Below are 24,911 nucleotides of genomic sequence, written 5' to 3' on the forward strand. Positions count from 1 at the left end.
CATCTCACCTCCCTCAGGACCTCTGAGGAACACTGTCCCCACCACCGAGACAGGTCCCTCCTCCCGCAGGACAACTCATAGTGTCCCCACCGCTCAGACATCTTTCACCTCCCTCAGCACCACTGAGGTAACTGTCCCCAGCAGTGAGACTGGTCCCTCCTCCCGCACGACAATTCATAGTGTCCCCACGACTCAGACACCTTTCACCTCCCTCAGCACCACCGAGAGGTCACTGTCCCCCCAGCGAGACAGGTCCCTCCTCCTCTGCGCGACTACTCCTAGTGTCCCCACCGCTCAGACATCTTTCACCTCCCTCAGGACCTCTGAGAAGGTCACTGTCCCCACCACCGAGACAGGTCCTTCCTCTCCCAGGAGAACTCCTAGTGTCTCCACCACTCAGACAACTTTCACCTCCCTCAGCAGCACCAAGAAGGTCACTGTCCCCACCACTGAGAGAGGTCTCTCCTCCTCCGGGGCTACTCCTATTGTCCCCACCACTCAGACACATCTCACCTCCCTCAGGACCTCTGAGAAACTCACTGTCCCCACCACCGAGACAGGTCCCTCCTCTCCCAGGCCCACTGAGCTGACCATCACCACCACCGAGACAGGTCCCTCCTCCCCTGGGCCTACTCCTAGTGTCCTCACCGCTCAGACATCTCTCACTTCCTTCGGGAGCACTGAGAGGGTCACTTTCCCCACCAGCCAGTCAAGTTCCTTCTCCCCCAGCACCACTGAGTTAACTGTCACCAGCACTGAGACTGGTCCCTCCTCTCGCACGACAATTCATAGTGTCCCCACCACTCAGACACCTTTGACCTCCCTCAGCACCACTGAGAAGGTCACTGTCCCCACCACCGAGACAGGTCCCTCCTCTCCCAGGAGAACTCCTAGTGTCTCCACCACTCAGACACCTTTCACCTCCCTCAGGACCACCGAGGTAACTGTCCCCACCAGTGAGACAGGTCCCTCCTCCCACATGACAACTCATAGTGTCCCCACGACTCAGACACCTTTCACCTCCCTCAGGACCACCGAGGTAACTGTCCCCACCAGTGAGACAGGTCCCTCCTCCCGCACGACAACTCATAGTGTCCCCACCACTAGACACCTTTCACCTCCCTCAGGACCACCGAGGTAACTGTCCCCACCAGTGAGACAGGTCCCTCCTCCCGCACGACAACTCATAGTGTCCCCACCACTCAGACACCTTTCACCTCCCTCAGCACCACTGAGAAGGTCACTGTCCCCACCACCGAGACAGGTCCTTCCTCTCCCAGGAGAACTCCTAGTGTCTCCACCACTCAGACAACTTTCACCTCCCTCAGCAGCACCAAGAAGGTCACTGTCCCCACCACTGAGAGAGGTCTCTCCTCCTCCAGGGCTACTCCTATTGTCCCCACCACTCAGACACATCTCACCTCCCTCAGGACCTCTGAGAAACTCACTGTCCCCACCACCGAGACAGGTCCCTCCTCTCCCAGGCCCACTGAGCTGACCATCTCCACCACCGAGACAGGTCCCTCCTCCTCTGGGCCTACTCCTAGTGTCCTCACCGCTCAGACATCTCTCACTTCCTTCGGGAGCACTGAGAGGGTCACCTTCCCTACCAGCCAGTCAAGTTCCTTCTCCCCCAGCACCACTGAGTTAACTGTCATCAGCACTGAGACTGGTCCCTCCTCTCGCACGACAATTCATAGTGTCCCCACCACTCAGACACCTTTCACCTCCCTCAGCACCACTGAGAAGGTCACTGTCCCACCCACCGAGACAGGTCCCTCCTCCTCTGGGCCTACTCCTAGTGTCCTCACCGCTCAGACATCTCTCACCTCCCTCAGGACCTCTGAGAAGGTCACTGTCCCCACCACCGAGACAGGTCCTTCCTCTCCCAGGAGAACTCCTAGTGTCTCCACCACTCAGACAACTTTCACCTCCCTCAGCAGCACCAAGAAGGTCACTGTCCCCACCACTGAGAGAGGTCTCTCCTCCTCCGGGGCTACTCCTATTGTCCCCACCACTCAGACACATCTCACCTCCCTCAGGACCTCTGAGAAACTCACTGTCCCCACCACCGAGACAGGTCCCTCCTCTCCCAGGCCCACTGAGCTGACCATCTCCACCACCGAGACAGGTCCCTCCTCCTCTGGGCCTACTCCTAGTGTCCTCACCGCTCAGACATCTCTCACTTCCTTCGGGAGCACTGAGAGGGTCACCTTCCCTACCAGCCAGTCAAGTTCCTTCTCCCCCAGCACCACTGAGTTAACTGTCACCAGCACTGAGACTGGTCCCTCCTCTCGCACGACAATTCATAGTGTCCCCACCACTCAGACACCTTTCACCTCCCTCAGCACCACTGAGAAGGTCACTGTCCCACCCACCGAGACAGGTCCCTCCTCCTCTGGGCCTACTCCTAGTGTCCTCACCGCTCAGACATCTCTCACCTCCCTCAGGACCTCTGAGAAGGTCACTGTCCCCACCACCGAGACAGGTCCTTCCTCTCCCAGGAGAACTCCTAGTGTCTCCACCACTCAGACAACTTTCACCTCCCTCAGCAGCACCAAGAAGGTCACTGTCCCCACCACTGAGAGAGGTCTCTCCTCCTCCGGGGCTACTCCTATTGTCCCCACCACTCAGACACATCTCACCTCCCTCAGGACCTCTGAGAAACTCACTGTCCCCACCACCGAGACAGGTCCCTCCTCTCCCAGGCCCACTGAGCTGACCATCACCACCACCGAGACAGGTCCCTCCTCCCCTGGGCCTACTCCTAGTGTCCTCACCGCTCAGACATCTCTCACTTCCTTCGGGAGCACTGAGAGGGTCACTTTCCCCACCAGCCAGTCAAGTTCCTTCTCCCCCAGCACCACTGAGTTAACTGTCACCAGCACTGAGACTGGTCCCTCCTCTCGCACGACAATTCATAGTGTCCCCACCACTCAGACACCTTTGACCTCCCTCAGCACCACTGAGAAGGTCACTGTCCCCACCACCGAGACAGGTCCCTCCTCTCCCAGGAGAACTCCTAGTGTCTCCACCACTCAGACACCTTTCACCTCCCTCAGGACCACCGAGGTAACTGTCCCCACCAGTGAGACAGGTCCCTCCTCCCGCATGACAACTCATAGTGTCCCCACGACTCAGACACCTTTCACCTCCCTCAGGACCACCGAGGTAACTGTCCCCACCAGTGAGACAGGTCCCTCCTCCCGCACGACAACTCATAGTGTCCCCACCACTAAGACACCTTTCACCTCCCTCAGGACCACCGAGGTAACTGTCCCCACCAGTGAGACAGGTCCCTCCTCCCGCACGACAACTCATAGTGTCCCCACCACTCAGACACCTTTCACCTCCCTCAGCACCACTGAGAAGGTCACTGTCCCCACCCCCGAGACAGGTCCCTCCTCTCCCAGGAGAACTCCTAGTGTCTCCACCACTCAGACAACTTTCACCTCCCTCAGCAGCACCAAGAAGGTCACTGTCCCCACCACTGAGAGAGGTCTCTCCTCCTCCAGGGCTACTCCTATTGTCCCCACCACTCAGACACATCTCACCTCCCTCAGGACCTCTGAGAAACTCACTGTCCCCACCACCAAGACCGGTCTCTCCTCCTCAAGGCCCACTGAGGTGACCATCTCCACCACCGAGACAGGTCCCTCCTCCCCTGGGCCTACTCCTAGTGTCCTCACCACTCAGACATCTCTCCCTTCCTTCGGGAGCACTGAGAGGGTCACTTTCCCCACCAGCCAGTCAAGTCCCTTCTCTCCCAGCACCACTGAGTTAACTGTCACCAGCACTGAGACTGCTCCCTCCTCCCGCACGACAATTCATAGTGTTCCCACCACTCAGACACCTTTCACCTCCCTCAGGACCACCGAGGTAACTGTCCCCACCAGTGAGACAGGTCGCTCCTCCCACACGACAACTCATAGTGTCCCCACGACTCAGACACCTTTCACCTCCCTCAGGACCACCGAGGTAACTGTCCCCACCAGTGAGACAGGTCCCTCCTCCCGCACGACAACTCATAGTGTCCCCACCACTCAGACACCTTTCACCTCCCTCAGCACCACTGAGAAGGTCACTGTCCCCACCACCGAGACAGGTCCCTCCTCTCCCAGGAGAACTCCTAGTGTCTCCACCACTCAGACAACTTTCACCTCCCTCAGCAGCACCAAGAAGGTCACTGTCCCCACCACTGAGAGAGGTCTCTCCTCCTCCGGGGCTACTCCTATTGTCCCCACCACTCAGACACATCTCACCTCCCTCAGGACCTCTGAGAAACTCACTGTCCCCACCACCGAGACAGGTCCCTCCTCTCCCAGGCCCACTGAGCTGACCATCTCCACCACCGAGACAGGTCCCTCCTCCTCTGGGCCTACTCCTAGTGTCCTCACCGCTCAGACATCTCTCACTTCCTTCGGGAGCACTGAGAGGGTCACCTTCCCTACCAGCCAGTCAAGTTCCTTCTCCCCCAGCACCACTGAGTTAACTGTCACCAGCACTGAGACTGCTCCCTCCTCTCGCACGACAATTCATAGTGTCCCCACCACTCAGACACCTTTCACCTCCCTCAGCACCACTGAGAAGGTCACTGTCCCCACCACCGAGACAGGTCCCTCCTCTCCCAGGAGAACTCCTAGTGTCTCCACCACTCAGACACCTTTCATCTCCCTCAGGACCACCGAGGCAACTGTCCCTACCAGTGAGACAGGTCCCTCCTCCCGCACGACAACTCATAGTGTCCCCACGACTCAGACACCTTTCACCTCCCTCAGGACCACCGAGGTAACTGTCCCCACCAGTGAGACAGGTCCCTCCTCCCGCACGACAACTCATAGTGTCCCCACGACTCAGACACCTTTCACCTCCCTCAGGACCACCGAGGTAACTGTCCCCACCAGTGAGACAGGTCCCTCCTCCCGCACGACAACTCATAGTGTCCCCACCACTCAGGCACCTTTCACCTCCCTCAGGACCACTAAGCAGGTCACTGTCCCCACCACCAAGACCGGTCTCTCCTCCTCAACGCCCACTGAGGTGACCATCTCCACCACCGAGACAGGTCCCTCCTCCCCTGGGCCTACTCCTAGTGTCCTCACCACTCAGACACCTTTCACCTCCCTCTGGACCACTGAGAAGGTCACTGTCCCCACCAGCCCGACAAGTCTCATGTCTCCCGTGACCACTGAGATCACTGTGCCCCCCACTGAGACACATCCCTCCTCTCCTGCGACCATGCAGAGGCTCTCTATCCCCACCACTGAGATAGTACCCTCCTCCCCAAGGACCACCCAGAGTGTGTCTATCTCTAGTCCCTCTGCCTCCCCTGGGACCCTGCCTACCACCACACGGCCAGCCCCACCCAGCGCCCCCCCAACCGCCCGCATAATAACCACCCCCTGGTCCCCTCCCAGTGGACCCACTTCTGCGACCACGCTGCTCTCCAGCCCCTCACAGCCCAGCTCCATGACGCACACCCCGACCGCATCCTCCACTGAGGTCTGCAAGCCACAGTGCGCATGGACACGCTGGTTTGACGAGGACTACCCCACACCCGGCCATGCAGGGGGGGACTTTGAGACCTACGCCAACATCCGGGCGGCCGGCGAGGACATCTGCGAGCAGCCCTTGCACCTGGAGTGTCGGGCTGAGATGTGGCCTGACGTCCCCGTGCAGGAGCTGGGCCAGGTGGTCCAGTGCGACGTGAGCGTCGGGCTGGTGTGCCGCAACCGTGACCAGAGCGGCCCCATCAAGCTGTGCCTCAACTACCACATCCGCGTGTTCTGCTGCGACTACAGCCACTGCCCTGGCACCCCGGCCACCACCACAGTGACTCCTCCAGCGACCAGTCCGGGACTGACCTCACTAACGGCCACCGGCACCACAGCCCGACCCCCGACCACCCCCAGCCCCACGAGCCCCAACAAACACCCCACCACAGCGACCTCTGGGTGCCAGCCTGCCTGCCACTGGACTGAATGGCTGGACAGTGACCGGCCCAAGCCTGGCCCCTATGGGGGTGACACTGAGACCTACTACCACATCTTGCGCACTGGAGGCCAGCTCTGCTCTGAGCCGGTGGCCATCGAGTGCCAGGCCGTCCTCTTTCCAGAAGTGCCCTTCAGGCAGCTGGGCCAGGTGGTGAAGTGTGACGTGGATTACGGGCTCATCTGCAGAAATAAGTGGCAGAGTGGGGGCGAGACTTGCCTCAACTACCACATCCGCGTGCGCTGCTGTGACGACTACAGCCACTGCACCAGCTCGGCCGTCCCTGAGACCACCACACTGTCCCCCAGACCCTCCACGACCAGCGCCAGCACGGGCAGGCAGTCATCTGGAGTGTCAAGAGTCTGGAGCACAGCCACGACCCAGGTGTACCTCTCCTCTCCAGGGACCAGCGAGAGGGTCTCCATCACCCCCACTGAAACTGGTCCCCCCTCTCCCAGGACCAGCGAGAGGCTCTCCATCCACACCAGCCAGACAGGTCCTTCCTCCCCTTGGACTACTGGGAGAGTCTCCATCTCCAGTTCCTCTGCCTCCTCCAGGACCCAGACCACAACTGCCACGCCAGGCTTGCCCAGCGCCCCTCCCTCTTCCCCCTTGGTGACCTCCCACATGTGGACCACCGCGGCAATCTCCAGCAGCCTGCCACACTTCAGCGTGTCCACCGCATCCCCCTCCATCCTCACTACCCCTGGGCCCACCGCCTTTCCCAGCCCGCTCATCTCCACCACAGCCTGCCTCTGCCGGGCGTTTGGACAGCTCTTCTCACCTGGTGAGTAGAGACCCTGTGCCCTCCCTGTGGCCCATCCACTCAGGACACTCCGTTCTGTGTGTCACTGAGCCCCCACTCTGGGCCCCGCCCTGTATCCCTATTATCCCCATGCACCCACCCTGTCCCCTGCACCCTCTGCCCCTGCCTGTGCCCCCTGCCATATGCCCCCTGCGTGTGCCCCCGCCGTGTGTCCCCTGGCCCTGTGTTCCTGCCTGTGTTCCCTGCCCTGTACCCCCTCCCTCTACCTCATGCCCTGTGCCCCCCACTCTGTACCCTCTCCCTGTGCCCCTTCCCTGTGCTCCTTGCCATGTACCCCTTCCCTGTGCCCCCCGCCCAGTACCCCCTCCCTCTGCCCCCCACCCTGTGTCCCCCCCGTGTCCCCGCCCTGTGGCCCTTGCCCTGTGACAGCGCTCCCTCCTGACCTCTCTGTCTTGGTGATTTGCCCCTCCACAGGAGATGTGATCTACAATAAGACAGACAGTGCCGGGTGCCAGTTCTACGCCATCTGCAACCAGCGCTGTGACATTGACCGCTTCCAGGGCAGCTGCCCCACCTCCTCACCCCCAGAGACCTCAGTGACCCTGACCTCCCAGGTTCCCGGCTGCGATCTCATCGACCCTCCCCGACAGGTGTGCTCCCCCCACCACCCTCCTCTCCCTGTTGTGTGCCCTTTGGGAGTACAGCCCTGCCCTGGGCTGCTGACAGCTCCAGTGGGCCACGGCCCCTGGCCCCTGGGTGACCCCTCCATGGGTCGCTCTGACTGGAGGGAGGTGAATAGGGTCTGGGGCCAGGGCAGCACCAGGGGCCCACCAGAAGGCGGTGGCAGCCCTGCCCCAGGCCAGGCGCTCCAGACTTGAGGCCATGGGGGACCCGAGGCTGTAGCGGGGTGGGGGCTCGTTGTGAGCATGGTACCCGCTCTCTGCCAGGTGAACGAGTCCTGGACCCTGGCGAACTGCACGGTGGCCAGGTGTGAGGGCGAGAACCACATTGTCCTGCTGGAGCCGAAGCCTGTGGCCAACATCACCTGTGTGAATGGGCACCTGCCCGTCAAAGTGTGGAGCAAAAACGAGCGCTGCACCTACCACCTGGAGTGCGAGTGTGAGCAGCGGGGCATGTGGATGGGCCCGGAGGTGCACGCTCCTGGCGGCACACAGAGCCAGCAGGAAACGCTGCCGGGCCACCCATGGAGGGGGACCAGCCGGGTCTGCTGTCACCTCTGCCTCTCTCATCACACGACTCTCTCTCCCTGTCTCTTCTCCTTTATGAGGACACGTCATTAGATTTAGGCCCACCCAGTAATCCAGTGACCTCCTCTCGAGACCCTTAACTTAATTCCAGCTCTGAGGACCCCCTTCCCAAGTGAGGTCCCACTTGCAGGCGGGTGGACCACTATCCAACCCACTACACCCCTTTTGCAAAGGAGGGGACTGAGGGTGCGAAGGTTGAGCAACCCTGGGGTGGCGGTTTTGGGGTGGCACCGGGTGAGGGGACTGTCCCTGTCCCGCAGGCTCCTGCAGCGGCTGGGGGCACTCGCACTACAAGACCTTCGACGGCACCTCCTACTCCTTCGGGGACAACTGCACCCACGTGCTCATGAGGGAGATCCGCCCGCTGTATGGGAACCTCAGCATCTACATCAACAACTACTACTGTGGGGCCACTGCGGCCACCACCCACTGCCCCCGCGCCCTTATCATCCACTACAAGTCCATGGAGATCATCCTCACCACCACCACAGGCACTGACGGGCAGGAGCAGAGCCTGGTGAGGACGGGCAGGTGGCAGAGCACGCGTGGGCCCTGTCCCCACCTCGCCAGGGCAGGCCGGCCTGCAGGCAGAGCCCTGGTGCAGAGCCCGTTTCCCTCTGCCCAGCCAGCGGTCAGCTCCCCCTGGGGCCTTGGAGAGGTCAAAGGGTGTGCCACAGTGCAGGGCACCCCAGCACAGCAACTGCTGGGAGCAGGGAAGGCCTGTGGGGGTGCCTGCCACCAAGAGTGCCCTGAGGGGAGCATCGGTGCTTTGGGGTGGGGGTGCAGAGGACGGCGCCCCAGCGCTTTGGAGACAGAGCCCCAAAGGCAGACCCCACCACCACCAGTGAAGGGTCCCCCGGCTTTGCCCCCAGATCCTGTTTGACCAAAGGCGGGTGAGTGAGGTCTTCAGCAAGAATGGTGTGAACGTGTCGGTGACAGGGACCACCATGATGCACATCGACATTTCTGCCATCCTCGTGAGAATCTCCTTTGACGGGCACATCTTCCAGGCCCGGCTCTCCTACAGCCACTTCAGCCACAACACCGAGGGCCTGTGTGGTGAGCGGGATGTGGCGGGACCCCTACCTGCTCCCCCTGCCACCTGCCCCACGCCAGAGCTGCCTCAGTAAATGGCGTTTCCTAACCAAGTGACCTCAGGGAGGTGGGGAGAGAGAGAGTCTTGAGAATCAGTCAGCCGCTGGCCTAGCCCCGTGGTGACCTGCCCTGCCCTCACACTCCCCAGGCACCTGCACCAACAGCCAAACTGATGACTGCCGCCGGCCAGATGGCACCATGGCCCCCACCTGCAAGGACATGGCCAGCTCCTGGCTGGTCCCCGACAGCAGCAAGGAGGGCTGCCAGGCACCACCTCCAACCACCAGCCCCCTGCCTCACACCCCCACCACGCCTACCTCCCCTCCTTGCGCCCCAGCACCCTTCTGCAAGCTGCTGCTGAGCCAGTGAGTCCTTCCTCATGGGTTTGAGGGTCCTGGAGCAACACACCCCTGCCCCGGCCCAGGACCTGGCTCTCTGCTCCGGCCTCTGACCACGCCTGCCCACAGGGTCTTCGCCGAGTGCCACAGTCTCATCCCGCCCGGCCCGTTCTTCAGCACCTGTGTCAGCGACGGCTGCCAGACCAGCCACCCCAACGTGTCCTGCCAGAGCCTGGAGGCCTACGCGGCGCTCTGCCACGCTCGGGGCGTGTGCAGCAACTGGCGCAATGCCACTGCCGGGCTGTGCGGTGAGTTGGGGGCAGCTGCCGGGGGCTCTGGCCTCCCTGGCCCTCTTGACACCTGTCTCTGTGCCCCCAGAGCTCACCTGCCCACCCACCAAGGTGTACAAGTCATGTGGCCCCGTGCAGCCCGAGGCCTGCAACTCCAGGTGAGTGCAAGCTGGACGTCAGGGACGCTGGGCCCCTTGGGCCTCCAGGCTTGTCCGGAGGGTCTGGGGGAGCCAGGAGGGGAGCCACAAAGGGTCCGGGACTCCTAGCCTGAGATCTCCGACCCTTGACCCCGGGGGCGGCCCTGCGCAGCCGGCCAACCCCAGCACTCCACCATGCCTACTGCTCTCCTCCCTCCAACTGCCCACTCACAAGGATCGGGGGTCCCAGGCTGCCCTCCTCATCTTACAGGAGCCAGAGCCCAGTGCGCAAGGGGCTGGCAGAGGGCTGCTTCTGTCCTGATGGCCACATCCTCTTCAACTCCTACACGGACATCTGTGTGCCCCAGTGCCGTAAGCCCAGAGGGAGGGGGAGGGCCATGGGCCGGAAGACCACTTGCCCTCCTGCCACCCAAGCTTGCTCTCCGGCCAGCTCCCGCCCCGTTCTGCCAGCAGTGCAGTGTGGCCTGGAGCCCTGCCAAGCCCCCTCCTCTGTGACATTCCTCCAGTTCTCTGGGAGCTTCTGTCCCCAGCAGGAAGACAAGGCCTCAGCTGGGGGGGTGGGGGGTGGGAGCCAGGCCTGCGAAGACCCGTGGCCCCACCAGGCTGCAAACTCCAGCCCCCAGTAACCTCTTTTTCCTTCCCTTCCAGCCTGCGTGGGACCAGATGGGTTTCCCAAATTTGTGAGTGTTCCAGCTCCCTGCTCTTCCCCACTAGAGCAGAAGGAGGGAGGGACGGCCCCATCTCGGGAGGCCAGCTCTGCCCGGGCAGCCTCTGTGGGGGGCTGGTGTGGGGTGCCCCAGTGTGAGATTGTGTCCCTGTTACCCGGGCTGCTCCAGAGGTGGTGGCTTGTCGGGGAGACCAAGGGCTGACCTGGCCACGCTGAGGGCTGGGTCTGACTGGTTGCTGGACGCAGCTGGAGAGGGCGGGGCACGATCTGGGAGCCCTTGGGGACCATGACCTGGTCTGTTTCAGCCCGGAGAGCGGTGGGTCAGCAACTGCCAGGCCTGCGTGTGCGACGAGGACTCTGTGTCGGTGCAGTGTGTCCCTGTGCAGTGCAAGGCCCAGGACCAGCCCCTGGAGTGCGGCCGGGCTGGCTTCCTGACCATCACCAGGCCCCTGGCGGACAACCCGTGCTGCCAGGAGACGCTGTGCAGTAAGCCCTGTGCCCCAGCGGCCAGGCGGGGCAGGGAGGGAACCGAGGAGGGTGGTGGGCATGGGCTGCCTGGCCGGCAGGGTCTGTAGGGCAGAGGCGGGCCGCAGGGTGCTGGCTGGACCGCAGCTGGACCGCCGAGGTGGGGAGGCTCTTGGTGCTTCATTTTTTCACCTAAACATAAGGCTGGTGACCTCTGGTCTGCCCCAGGCCAGCCCAGGGACTTGGGGAGGACTGGGGAGGTGACAGTGAGGGGACCTGGAGAGGTCAGCCCCCATGGGAAAAATGCATCTTTGGCTCCAACGTGGGGAAACTCTGAGGCCGGGGGAACTGCAGGCCAGAGGAGGGAAGAAGCGACCCGGGAAGGCAGGGCACCGCTGACAGTGCTCCGACTCTCCCGCAGTCTGCAACGTGACCACCTGCCCCCAGAGCCCACTCACGTGTGGGCCAGGATTGGAGCTGACCCTCACACAGAGGGAGGGCGACTGCTGCCCCACCTTCCTTTGCAGTGAGTGGGGCTGGGGGCTGGGCATTCTTGGGGTGGGCTGTCTGAGCACTTCCCCCGCAGCCTAGCAGGCACTCAGCCCTCCCTTTCCTTCCAGAACCTAAGCTGTGCACCTACAACGGCACCTTCTATGGGGTAAGGGCTCAGTAGCCAGGTGGCCGGCCGGGTGGGCAGCGGTGGGTGGGGCCCCAGGCTTGGCACGCTCATCGTGGGACGCCTCGTGTCCCTCTGGACCTCCACTGCTTGTCTTGACGTGTCCAGCCCTGTCTGCACCCTCCTGCCACAAGAGCAGATGAGCTGAGGAGCTCTGGGCCCCTGAAAGTCAGGTGGGGACGTGGGGGTACACAGGGGTGGCACCTTCTGTCGCAAGCCTGGGAGAGCTATGGGCTCTACACCTTCAGGGTCTCCCAGCAGCTGCCTCCCAGCAAAAGCTTTAGGGTAGGACCACGCCCTCCGTGCCCCCTCCTGCCTTTGCCCAGGGTCCTGCCTCTGTCCCATCTGTGCTCAGCTGGGGGGCACATCCATAATTCCATTTGAAGAAGAAAGAAATTTCTTTCTGGGGGCCTCACCTGTTCCCAGTCCACCCAGCCACAGGGAGAGGTCCTGGCCCTGGTGCCCCACCCAGCCCCTCAATGTCACCTCCCCTCACCCATCCACTGCAGGTCGGTGCAACCTTCCCAGGGGTCACGCCCTGCCACAAATGCGCCTGCCTATCCGTGGACACGGGGAACCTGACTGTGCAGTGTGAGGAGAACACCTGCAACACCACCTGCCCCCAGGTGAGCCCACCCTCCTGGGCACACCCAGGCCTCCCAGTGTGCCCACCTGGTGGCAGCCAGGTATCACCAGTACCTGGGCTCCGGGAGGGCTCTCTAGCTCAGCCGTTGCTGGGATCTTGTTTATTCCCAAAGGGAGGGTGTGGAGCAGGATGGGAGAGGAGAAGGTGTAGTGGGGGCCAGGACCTGCAGGGCACTGGGGCCTGGCATTGGGTTCCAGGAAGGCAGGAGTAGACAGAAGGTGCTGGAAGCAGAGGTGAGTCTCAGCCAGCACAATCTGCTGGGGCAGTTTCTGCCCAGGAAGCCCTGGGCAGGGACATGGCCTCACAGAGGGCCAGGGTTACTGAGGCTGGGGAGCTGGGCTAGGGGTGCGGGACGTGACCCCCACTCTGTCCCCAGGGCTTCGAGTACTCAGAGGTGGCCGGGCAGTGCTGTGGGGAGTGCGTGCAGACAGCCTGCCTCACACCCAGCGGTGGGCTGGTCCAGGTAAGGGGCTCAATCTCAGCTGCCCACCTGGGAGACCCTGCCCACCAGCCCTTGTCGGCCCACCAGGTAATCCCCACTCTGTCTCCACTCTCCCCTTTGCATTTCAGCCCAACGAGACCTGGGTCAACAGCCCCGTGGACAACTGCACTGAGTACCACTGCCAGGCTGAGAATGGGCTCCTCGTGCTGACACCTAGGCCCGTGTCCTGCCCCATCGTGTCCAGCTGCAGGGTACGTGTCCCCAGGCTCGGGCCAGCCTGGCTGCCTTCCGCAGGCCCGCCCTCCCCAGGAGCCCCGCCCCTCCCACCCGGAGGCCCCACCCACACCCCTGCCACTCAGAGGCCCCGCCCACACCCGCCCCGCTGCCCCGCCCGTCCCACCTGGAGGCCCGCTCAAGCCCCGCTGTCCCCGCAGGGCGTCCTCCAGAAACGCGGCTGCTGCTACTCCTGCGAGGAGGGTAAGTGGAAGCGCCTTCCCACCCCGCCCTAGAGCCCCCCTGAGCGCGGGCGGGAGGTCGGGAGCGGGGCGCCCGGGAGGGCCCTCAGACCCCTCTCCTGCCTGTCCCCCTTCCAGATTCCTGCCGGGTCCGCGTTCAAAGAAAGGCGCTGCGGCTCGGGGACTGCGTCAGCCCGGCGCTCGTCAACGTCCCCTTCTGCGAGGGTTCCTGCCTGGGCGTGTCCGTGTGAGTGGCCTGCGGGCAGTGTCCGCGTGGACGCAGTCGGCCAGAAAGGTGGAAGATGGGCCGGGCTGGCTCAAGGCCGAGGAAGGGGCGGGGGCCTGCGGGAGTCAGCAAGTTTGGGCTGCTGGATGGAGGAAGAGCGGGGTTCAGAGGGACCCTGAGCGTCGCCGCGGCCCGGAAGGAGAAGCCCCGCGTGCTCAGAGAACCAGCCATCTCCAGAACCCCCATAGTGGGCCAGGTGGGCGCGTCCTGAGGGCACCGTGTGTCCGCAGGTACTCCCTGGAGGCCCAGGCCATGCAGCACGAGTGCACCTGCTGCCAGGAGAAGAGGGCCCACCAGGAGGTGGTGACCCTGCAGTGTCCCGATGGGACAACCATCCAGTACACCTACATCCACGTGGACGCGTGCAGCTGCACCCCGGGCTGCGCCCCCTCACCCGAGGCTCCAGAGGACAGCACCCCCATCCTCCTGCTCTAGGAGGCCACCACTGCCGGTCGTCATTCTGCCCCCGTCCCACACGCCCTCCGCGTCTGGAGGCAGAACATGCCCAGCCCAAGCACGGAAACCTGGGGCGGGCGGGGAGGGTCTGCTTGAGGACGGCACCCGGCGGGGCCCTGCCCCTGGAGCCCCTCTGGCCCGTCTTGGTCACCCGCCCGGCCATCAGGGCCTGCCCCTCAGTGGAAACACAAATACCCATTCCACCCAGACTCACCCCTTCCTGGTGTCAGAGAGCAGCCTGGAGCAAAACCACACATCCACCACTGCGCAGCTCCCCAGTGCGGGCCTGGGTGCCCCCATCTCTCCTCGAAGCCCCGTGGGGCACAGAGTCCCGCAGCAGACTGAGGACTGAGGCCTGTCCAGGCAAGGCTGGCTGCCTCCAAGAGGTGGTGTCACATAGGGTGGCTGCCTGCCCATGACCTGGACCTGAAGCTGTGACAGCTGAGGGGCAGGCGGGGAGGGGTGGGCACCACACAGCACCCCCTCCACCCACCCAGTTTCAATCTTGCAAATAAATGCTGAGCACTGTGCACAATTCCTGGTCCTGGTGTCTCTTCCCACCAACCGTGTCCCCGGGCTCTCCCCTCCGTCTGTAGGCCGGGCTGCCCAGGACCCCTAGGCTGTACGGCACCCCCAGGGCTTATGCTGACTTGCTGAGAGGGACAGGCAGGTGGGGGGCAAGGAGGCCCCTGGGTCAGTCTTGGGCTGTCTCGGGCTGTGGGGTATTGGTAGCAGCCAGGGATCAACCAAGGCCTCAGGAACACCCTTGCCATTATTTCACACACTGAGTTCATAAGGAAACTGGTTCACAGACGTAGAAAGATAGACCGAGACAACAAGGGACATGAAGGCAACCCAGGATGTGTCAGTGCAGGAAGCGGCTGCCCCATAGGCCAGGGGTACACAGGGGGGACAGGGTGCATGATGCTGCTCAGACCCCAAGGGAGCTGCCCACAGCTGCTGTCCCCCCTCCCCGTCCTGTCCACACCTCCTACAATGTTCTCCCTCCAGGGTGCTTGTCCCACTGGTAATTTACATCCACAGAGCTTCTGCACCCCCGTGGGCCAGGGTCCCCAGCTTCTGGGGAAGGTGGGGCCTGGGGGCTCAGCAGGGAGGGCCTGGGCTCTTCAGTGGCTGCTGCCAGCCCTCTGGTCTTTCTTACCCACCTCACTGAGGTCAGAGCAGGCCACCCCGGGACTGAGCTGGAGATGATCTGGGGGGCTGATGAGGTTGCAGGGACGCTGCCAGTGAGCCTGGCCACTTGGTCACAACTGGGGTCAATTTCTGTAAGCTCATCTGTGTCTCAGTCTGATTTTCTGAGGGGCTGTTGCCCAGTTACACCCACATCTGTCTTTGTTAAGCCACACACAAAACAACGGCATTTCCTAAACCTCAGTCATTTTCATGACACAATTGTTTTCTTAAACCCGTGTGTGTACCTCTTACAAAATCTAAACATGCCTCTAAGGTACTGGGAACGCAAATGTCACTTGCACGGACCAGAGCTAACATATATGACATGCTTTCTGAGTGTCAGGGTACCTGCTCATTTAATCCTGACAACCACCCTATGAGTATGAGCCATTACTTCTCCCACTTCACAGATGGGGAAACTGAGGTACAAAGAGATGAAAAGACTTGCTTCAGGAAGGGGTGAGGCTGGGCTCCAGTCCAGGCAGTCTGACTCCAGAGTCCACGCATAAGCCACAGGACTCCATGATTGCCCTGGAGGAAGTAACTGTAAAAATCAACACAATGAATAACACAAAATGATGTTACCTAAACTTCAAATATTTTTAAAAAGGGATTTCTGGTTATGAGATGGAAAAGTGGGCATATCTTCCAATACAGACACAAAAACCATGACAATGATAGAAAGAAATTTTAAAATAGCAGCAATTGAACACAAGGAAGTGAATCACCTGTAAACCTGACAGACTTCCTGGAAAGAAGATTTCTGGAAAGCCCAGTGCTGAGTGGGGCCATGGCCACAGGGCAATATTTGACTACATAATACCAACGGTCCTTCAGACTCGAGACATGAGCTCTCAGACTGAAAATACCCACTGATTGCCAGGAAAGGTAAAGAAGAAACGCATCCATTCCTAGATACCTAGGACTGAGATTTTGGAATATCAAGAGAAAGAGAAAACCTCACAGCTGCCAGGAAGACAAGACAGCTTACCTACGAAGGAAGAAGAATCAGATTGCCACTGGGCTTGTCATCAGCGACCCCGGATGCAAGGAGATTGTGGCACCATATTTTCAAAGTGCCGAGGGAGAATAACTTGAAACACTGAATTCTATACCCAACTCAACTGTCATTTAAGAGTGACAGTGAAAAACAGACATTTTGGACATACTAGGACTCAGAAATTGACCTCACAGAGCTACAGGAATCTGAGCTCCAACAAAAGGAAGCAGTGCTCGGCACTAGTTGACCTTGGTAGGATATGAACAACAGCAGTAGGAAGGAGATCAGAAACACAGACGCCACATCCAAACAAGCAGCACACATCTCAGGAATCAACAGATCAAAGGCAGAAGTGCATAATTTCAATGAACCAAATTTATCAGTGATTTCCCTCATGGTTCTTGGTCTTATTTCACAGAAATTTCCCTGCCTTGGGATCAGAGATATGGTCTTCCAGATTATGTTTTTAAAGCTCTACAGTTTTGCCTTCTGCCTAAAAGTTTTTGTGCATGGTGAAATATACATAACATGAAATTTACCGTCCTAACCATTTTTAAGTGCACAGTTCAGTGGCATTAAGCACATTCACGTGGTTGTGCAACCATCCCCACCATCCATCTCCATAATTCTTTCCATCTCCCCAAACTGAAACTCTGTCCGAATTAAAAACTAACTTCCCCTCTCTCCTCCCCCAGCCCCTGGCAACCTCTACTCTTTCTGTCTCCATGATTCCTTTTTTTTTTTTTTTTTTGAAGATTGGCAACAGATGTTAGCTCAGGACCAATCTTCTTTTTTTCTTCTTCTCCCCAAAGCCCCCCAGTACATAGTTGTATATTCTAGTTGTAGGTCCTTCTGGCTCTGCTCTGTGTGATGCTGCCTCAGCATGGCCTAATGAGCAGTGCCACATCCGTGCCCAAGATCCAAACCAGCGAAATCCAGGGCTGCAGAAGCAGAGTGTGCAAACTTAACCATTTGGCCCTGGGGCTGGCCCCTGTAGTAAGTTTTGAAATCAGGAAGTGTGAGATTTCCAGCTTTGTTCTTCTTTTTCAATATTGTTTTGGCTTTTGGGGGTCCCTTCAGATTCCATACAAATTTTAGGATGGGTTTTTGTATTTCCACAAAAAACATCATTGTGACCTTGATAGCAATAGCATTGAATCTGTAAATTTCTTGGGGTAGTATTAACATTTTAATAATATTAAATCTTCAATCTATGAACATGGGATGTATTTCCATTTAGTTATGTCTTAATTTCTTTCAGCAATGTTTTGTAGTTTGCATCGTACAAGTCTTTCACCTCCTTGGTTAATTCCTTGTATTTTGGTTAATTCCTAAGTAAATATATCACTCTTTTTGATGCTATTGTAAATGCAATTGTTTTTGTGATTTCCTTTTCGGATTGTTCATTGTTCATTTATAGAAGTGCAGCTGATTTTTGTGTTGACCTTGTATCCTGCTACTTTGCTGAATTCATTTATTAGATCTAACAGAGTTTCCTACACGTGATCTATGTCATCTGCCAGCAGAGATAACTTTAGTTCTTCCTTTCCAATTTAAATGCCTTTTATTTCTTTTTCTTGCCTAATTGCTCTGGCTAGAACTTCCAGGACTATGTCGAACAGAAGTGGTGAAAGCAGGCATCCTTGCCTTGTTCCTGATCTTGGAGGAAAAGCTTTCCATCTTTCACCATTGAGTATGATATTTGCTGCAGGATTTTCCTATATGGCCTTTACTATATGAATGTAGTTTCCTTGTATTCCTATTTTGTTGAGGGTTTTTTTTTTAAATCGTGAAACTGTGTTAAATTTTTGTCAAATGCTTGTTCTGCCTCAGTTGAGATGAGTATGTGGTTTTCTCCTTTCATTTTGTTGACATGGCATATTACATTAATTGATTGTCATTTGTTGGGCCATCCTTGCATTCTAGGAATAAATCCCACTTGGTTATGGTGTATTATCTTTTTAATATACTTCTGAATTGGTTTGCTAGTATCTCGTTGAGGATTTTTGCATCAATATTCATAGGGGATACTGGTCTGTGGTTTTCTTTTCTTGTGGTGTTTTTGTCTGGCTTTGGTATCAGGGTAATGCTGGCCTCATAGTTAGGAAGTATTCCCTTCTCTTCAATTTTTTGGAAAAGTTTGAGGATTGGTGTCAGTTCTTTAAATTTTTGGTGTAGTTCACCAGTGAAGTCATCAGGTCCAGGGATTTTCTTTGTTGGGAAATGTTTTATTACTGATTCTCCTTACTAGTTACAGGTTCACTCAGATTTTCTATTTCCTCATGATTCAGTCGTGGTAGGTTTTGTGTGTCTAGGAATCTGTCCATTTCATCTAGGGTATACAATTGGTTGGTGTACAGTCATTCATAGTACTCCCTTATAATCCTTTTTATTTCTGTATAATCAGTAATAATGTCCCTCTCTCACTTATAATTTTAGTAATTTGAGTCTTTCTTTTTTCCTTAGTCCATTCTAGCTAAAAGTTCGTCAATTTTGTCGATCTTTTCAAAGAACCAACTTTCAGTTTCACTGACTTTTTTCTGTTGTTTTCCTATTCTCTATTTTGTTTATCTCGGCTCCAGTCTTTATTATTTCCTTCCTTCTACGAACTTTGAGTTTAGTTTGTTCTTATTTTTCTAGTTCCTTACATTGTAAAGTTAGGTTGCTGATTTGAGATCTTTCTTGTTTTTCATATAAGCATTTATAGCTATAAATTTCCCTCTTAGCACTGATTTCACTGTGTTCCATAAGTTTTGGTATGTTGTGTTTTCATTTTCATTTGTCTCTATTTTCTAACTTCCCTTGTGATCTCATCTTTGATTCACTGGTTATTTAAAAGTGTGTTGCTTAATTTTCACAATTTTGTGAATTTTCAAGTTTTCCTTTTGTTAATGATTTTTAACTTCATCTTGTTATGGTCAGAGAAGATACTTTATATGATATCAATCTTTTAAAATCCATTAAGACTTAATTTGTGGCCCAACATATGGTCTATTCTGGAAAACGTGCCGCATGCACTTGAGAAGAATGTGTGCACTGCTGTTGTTGGGTGGAGTGTTTTGTATGTCTGTTAGATCTAGCTGGTCTATTGTGCTGTTTACATCCTCTATTTCCTTACTTATCTTATGTCTGGTTGTTTCACCCATTATTGTGTGTGGGGTATTGAATTCTCCAACTATTACTGTAGAACTATTTCTCCCTTCAACTCTGTCAGTTTCTGCTCCATATATTCGGATGGTCTGTCCTTAGGTGTGTGAATGTTTTTAAGTGTTATATCTTCTTGCTGTTTTGAACACTAATATATAATGTCCTTCTTTGTCTCTTGTAAACTTTGTAAGTCTAAAGTCTATTTTATCTGATATTAGTGTAGCCACCCTGCTCTCTTTTGGTTACTATTTGCATTGAATAATTTTTTCCATCCTTCCACTCTCAAGCTGATGTTGTCTTTAGATCTTTCGAGTCTCTTGTAGACAGCATGGCTGGATCACGCATTTCTATCCATTCTGCCAATCGGTGTCTTTTGATTGGAGAGTTTAATCTATTTACACTTAAAGTAATTACTGAGGAGAACTTACTTCTGACATGGTGCTGTTTGTCTTCGATATCCCTCGTTGCCTGCACTTCTCTTTTTGTGTCTAGTTGATTCTTTGTAGTGACGTATGTAAATACCTTTCTCACCTCCTTTTGTGCATATTCTATAGCTATTTTCTTTGCAGTGACCACAAGGATGACATTAACATCCAAGCACCCAGACATGCCCTTTGCAGCCTTGCTCTCTGCCTTGTTCCAGAGGGCAAGGGGAAGAATGTCTCGTAACCCCAGTCATTGAGGGAGTGCTGAGAGATGGAGCATCTGCTGCTGGGCCCCTGTGCCCTGGACTCTGCCCACCGAGACCCTGGGATCAAAGGGGCGCCACCTCTCAGCCCCTGGAACACTCTGTGCTCTCATCTTGCTCCAGGCAAGTCCCACTGCTGGTCAGCCCGGTCCAGCCCTGAGTGTGGGGTCCCTACGGGATCCCATTGTGCCTCCCTCCCGGGCCTTGGGAATCTGTGATCCATCAGAGTGGACCCCTGGAGTCCTCGCTATCTGCCTGGCCTTGTGTGCCCGCCTGGATCCTGCGCAGGCTTCCGTAGCCTGGCTGAAGCCAGGATATGACTGTTGGGTGAACCCAGTCCTAGCACCAGGCTCATCAGAGGCAGGGGCCAAGAGCCAGGAGAAACCACGGAGTCTTCCCATGTGATGAAGGGCAGAGGGGCGAGGGCAGGGACAAGCCATAGCCTTTTCTAGAACTCTGCCAGTGTGCTCTGCACTCCGACCACTTGTCCCGAGCCCCATCCTGCAAGGCAGGCTGGAGGATGCCCACTGGAGCCGAGCGACCATCTTGTCGGAGTCTGGGTAACCTGGGGGTGGCAGCCTCATTCTCCCTCCCATCTGCTCCCTCGAGGAACAAAAGCCTCTGGTTCCGCAACTCCCCCAGCCTGTCTGGGGCCTCAGATAGGGAACTGCAGAAGCGGGGGGGCCCAGAGCTTCATGGGGGTCAGCGTCGAGGGTGGAGCTCCCACCCACCAGCCCAGGGGTGCAGACTGGCACCGAATAGTGTGGCAGGGGGCCCCGTGGGTAAGTGGCCCCTCCTCATCCGCAGAGCCCCACCCAGCCCAGGGCCCGGGCCTGCCCTCCTCCACGACACCTGCGGTCAGCACATGACACATGCCACCCACACGGTGTCAACGCAACATGCTGCCCGTTCCACGTCACAGCGCCTCCTCAGCCACCACTAGCACAAGCGTCCTCAGGAGTAATCCAGGTCGGTCACCGTCAAGAAGAGAGACACACATGGCACTTCCATGCCAAGTTAACGACTCTTGCATCATAATTTCTGTAATTTTTCCCTTCTCCATTTTCTCCTAAATGAGGCTTACCGCTTTAAGATGGCAATACCTTACAGCTAATAGGCATTAGAGGTGATTTTCTTAGTGACAACACTACAAATTAGCAAAAAGGGGATGTTTTGTATCCCGTTAGGTTTAACGCTTCCCACAATGCCTGCTGGCCGGGACTGACAAAGACCCTAAGGAGCGGATTGTTTCTCACATTATTAAAGAAAACCTTCAAGCAAAAATCCCTACTCAACGCACCTGTCACCAGTAACACCACACACTTCTCTCCACTCCCCTGGTTTGTTCCCCTGCCGGTGACAACGGGGTGCGTTCTCCACTGATGAATGTGGGGCCAGCGTTTTCTCTAGGGCGCTGAACCATCAGGAAACCCCGGCCTCGCCGGGCGCATCTTTCTGTTTCCACGTTCGAGAACTTCAAACGTCAGATAAAACCTGGCTGCGGTCTTTGCTTCCACAAAGATTGCTTTTCAGAAATCGACAGTTTAAAGGGAAGCTTTGGAAATTGTTTGAAAATAGAAATGCAAGAGATAATGATAAAAATGGCTGTTTTCCTAAGGACCAGGGAAGACGGCTGGAAGGGCGCGGGGTCTGCGCAGCCCCAGACTGCCAGTGGGGGGACAGTGGGGGGGGGGTGCACTCTGGTGTCCCACGCCCGTGTACACCCGGGGGTGATCCCCAGGCAATTCCTCGGTACTGTTGGGGGAGGGACGCGGTGAGGGGACTGGGCCAGGGGCCCGCGCGGACACGGTGGGGCTGAGCTGGGACTCCTTCCTCTGTTTGTTTGCTCCACAAGTGCCCACTGAGCATCTGCTGTGTGGGCGCCGGGGAAACGAGGCACAGAAACATGGACCCCACCCTGGTGGGCTTCCCTGTGAGCTGACGTCTGCATGTGGATGGAGGATAAAGCAAGATAAAGGAGAACATTTGTCAGCCTGGACGTTCAACAGGGACAGGCCAGAGGGTGGGAAGGAGCAGGGAGCTGCCCTGTGAGGGGACTTTGGAGGAAAGGCTTGTGCGGGAGGAGCTGTGCAAAGGCCCTGGGGTGGCACACCGGTGTAGCTGGGGCAGCATAGGGAGCCGGGGGAAGACAGGCTGTCAGGAGGCCCTGGAGGCCCTTTCAGGGGCTCTGGCCTTCACTGCAGTGAGATGGACTACTGGGCCATGCAGCCTGTGGGTGTGGGGGCAGACATGGAATGCAGGGAGAGAGATCAGAGCAGGATTCCTGGAGCCCCTAGCCTCCCGCTAGTGTCTGCATGCAGCTCCCCTGCCCTGCCCCCGACCGCCTGCCTGTAGCCCTCCCCCGCCCCCTCCCCCCTTGTCCTCTGCCTTCCCTCCCCTCTGAGGTCATTTCACCTGTCAGCACAAGCATCCCTCCCTCAGAAACATCCCCTCCTGGCCCTCCCTCCCTCCAGCAGCACTTCCTGGAATGTGTCCCCACCCTCTCCTCTCGTCCCCACGCTCTCCCTTGAACCCTGCTTTGGGCTCTGACTCTTCCCCACTAAGCACGGCTGTCTGTGTGGTGGGGCCTCTGGCCTGTACCTGACACACTGAAACACTTCTGGGTGGGTCGCGATCACACCCTCCTGGCGTCCACCCCCAGCTCACCCCCTGTGGCCATTAGTGCTCCCTAGCCTGCCCTCACCCCCGGAGCTGTGGGCCTAAGTGTCATCATACCACCAGCCCTGCCTCACACATATGCCTCCCCTCCCTCTTGCCTCTCTGCTACGGCCCAGAGCGCACACAGGCTGGCCTGCCAGGGCCTGAGACACACATGGACGCAAGCGAGTCACTCAGTGGTCCCAGCTGAGGCAGGGGGACCTCGCTGGCTGCCCCCTGTCCCAGCTGTCAATGCAGGAGGGCCCATGTTTGTCCTCGGGCCTCTTCTCCTCTCCTGCGATCTCAGCCTGCCGTAGGCTTGAAATGAATTGGCCACTATGTAAACTCATGTGGAGGCACAAGAGTAGCGGGCATCGGGGAGGAACACAGAAAGCCACCTGCTGTGGCCTGATGTGTCCCCCAAGTGTGATGGTGTTGGGAGGGGCCCGGGGAGGTGATCAGGTCCTGAGGGTGGAGCCCCCACAATGGGATTAGTGCCCTTAGAAAAGAGACCACAGAAAGGCCCCTTGCCCCTTCCGCCATGTGGGGACACAGCGGGAAGGCACCGTCTGTGAACCTGGAAGCCCTCACCAGACACTGACTGCCTGAGCCTTGATCCTGGCCTACCAGCCTCCACACTGAGAGAAATGAATGTCTGTGGTTTTAGCTGCCTGTTACGGTAGCCAGATGGACGGAGACACATCTCTATTCTCACACGATGTGATCACGTATATGGAGAACTCAAAAGAACTGACGAAGCCCCTACACACAGAGAATTCAGAAAGGCAGCAGACGGCGGCAGGTTGTGAAACCAGCAGACCTGCGCTGGGAGCCTTCATGCACTGACGATAACCAGAGGATGTGACTGTAACCATCAGAGCGCACGAGAGGGAAACACCCTGGAGAGCGTTTGCCTGGGTGCTGAAGGCCCAGGTGAGGGACTCGTGCCTGTGCCATCTCCCTGGCACTCAGGAGGCATGGAAGGACAATGACAGGAGAGCGGGGATGGGGACGGTGAGATGAGGGACGGAACCACTGCCGTGGGCACCCAGGTGGGCGATTACAGCCTCCAGACTTCTTCTGGGGAGTCAGGGGCCTACCGGGCGGGCTGAGGCCATGGTCCTCCTGCAGCCCAAGCGCAGAGGGTACTGAGGGTGGAACAAGGACCTGAATGTAAGGGTGGCAGCCCCTGGGGAGAAGGGAGCACCTGCCTCCCCGGGAAGGCCCCTGTGCTCATGCCAGGCTGAAAGGGAAGGAGTGGGAGCCTAGAGTCGGTGGGGCCCGCTGCCTCCCAGGGGGTGTCTAGTAACAGATGGGGTCAGCGAGCAGGATGGGGTGGCGCGGACCCTGGGTGGGGTGGGGTGGGGTGGGCTGGGAAGCATCCTGGGGTCTGACGAGTTGTGGAGCAGGGTGGGCAGGGGGCTTGAACACAGGCCAGACAGGGGGTCTGTGGCATGGGAGCAGTTACCCGCAGGCCCCTCTGCCATGCTGCTGGGACTGGGACAGCTCCTGGAAGCTCACAGCCAAGAATGGCCCCCACTGACAGACAGCCCACAACGCCCCTCGCGGACGGCAGAGGAAGGGACCCAAGGGCTCGACCTGGGCTCCTTCCAGGGCCTGGGGGACCCTTTGCTAGGAAGACCACGAGGGTGCACAGGTGAGGGGCACCTGTAAATTAAGAACCCCAGCAGCAGCTGCCCTCTGCAATGGGCTGAGGACAGCAGATGCTGTCACAAAGCCCACTCCCCAGTTAGTAGAGGCAGTGGGGTGGGGTCGAGGGTCCCACAACGAGCCCCGAGATCAGAGGGTAAGCAGAAGCCCCAGACAGCAGCTCTGTGTGGTGACAGGCATTAGACCCAGGGGTCCCAGGGGCAGGCTGGAAGGACGGCTAACGAGGACGCATATTCAGAACAGAACGGCAGAGCAAGCTGTCAGCTCCCCCTGTGCAAAGCCATGACCTCTCCTCCAGCATCCAGACCTGAGGCAGTTCCCAGACCAGAACCAGAACCGTGGACTGGAGGAGAGGCTGGGCTCCCTAAGGACGACCCCACAACACCATGGCAGGGTGTGGGGTGGTGATCCCCAGTCCTTCCCAGAGGGGCCCATGGCCATTTATCCCAATGTGCACTGGAGGACAGAGACGCCCAAGGACACAGATGGGGCCACCACCGACACCAGGGACTCAAAGCACCACCAAGGCCCCATCAAAATTGGGGTTTATAGGG

General features: G+C 57.8%; 1 protein-coding gene across 1 annotated transcript in view; it reads left to right on the top strand.

The window, feature by feature from the left end:
- Window positions 1-14,534, top strand: part of MUC5B (mucin 5B, oligomeric mucus/gel-forming) — a 36,369-nt gene extending 21,835 nt beyond the window's left edge. The window contains exons 32-52 of the mRNA XM_070564656.1: window positions 118-127; window positions 931-1,039; window positions 1,108-6,778; window positions 7,232-7,407; window positions 7,705-7,876; window positions 8,286-8,542; window positions 8,898-9,084; window positions 9,269-9,485; window positions 9,588-9,766; window positions 9,837-9,906; window positions 10,157-10,257; window positions 10,555-10,586; window positions 10,879-11,059; window positions 11,460-11,564; window positions 11,659-11,696; window positions 12,224-12,340; window positions 12,737-12,823; window positions 12,931-13,053; window positions 13,237-13,279; window positions 13,396-13,504; window positions 13,774-14,534. Coding sequence (XP_070420757.1) covers window positions 118-127; window positions 931-1,039; window positions 1,108-6,778; window positions 7,232-7,407; window positions 7,705-7,876; window positions 8,286-8,542; window positions 8,898-9,084; window positions 9,269-9,485; window positions 9,588-9,766; window positions 9,837-9,906; window positions 10,157-10,257; window positions 10,555-10,586; window positions 10,879-11,059; window positions 11,460-11,564; window positions 11,659-11,696; window positions 12,224-12,340; window positions 12,737-12,823; window positions 12,931-13,053; window positions 13,237-13,279; window positions 13,396-13,504; window positions 13,774-13,978 — 8,189 coding nt within the window. The 3' untranslated portion in view covers window positions 13,979-14,534. The remainder of the gene's footprint in view (window positions 1-117; window positions 128-930; window positions 1,040-1,107; window positions 6,779-7,231; window positions 7,408-7,704; window positions 7,877-8,285; window positions 8,543-8,897; window positions 9,085-9,268; window positions 9,486-9,587; window positions 9,767-9,836; window positions 9,907-10,156; window positions 10,258-10,554; window positions 10,587-10,878; window positions 11,060-11,459; window positions 11,565-11,658; window positions 11,697-12,223; window positions 12,341-12,736; window positions 12,824-12,930; window positions 13,054-13,236; window positions 13,280-13,395; window positions 13,505-13,773) is intronic.
- The last annotated feature ends 10,377 nt before the right edge of the window (window positions 14,535-24,911 follow it).

This window comes from Equus przewalskii, chromosome 11, assembly GCF_037783145.1.
Source record: "Equus przewalskii isolate Varuska chromosome 11, EquPr2, whole genome shotgun sequence".
NCBI classification, from domain to species: domain Eukaryota; kingdom Metazoa; phylum Chordata; class Mammalia; order Perissodactyla; family Equidae; genus Equus; species Equus przewalskii.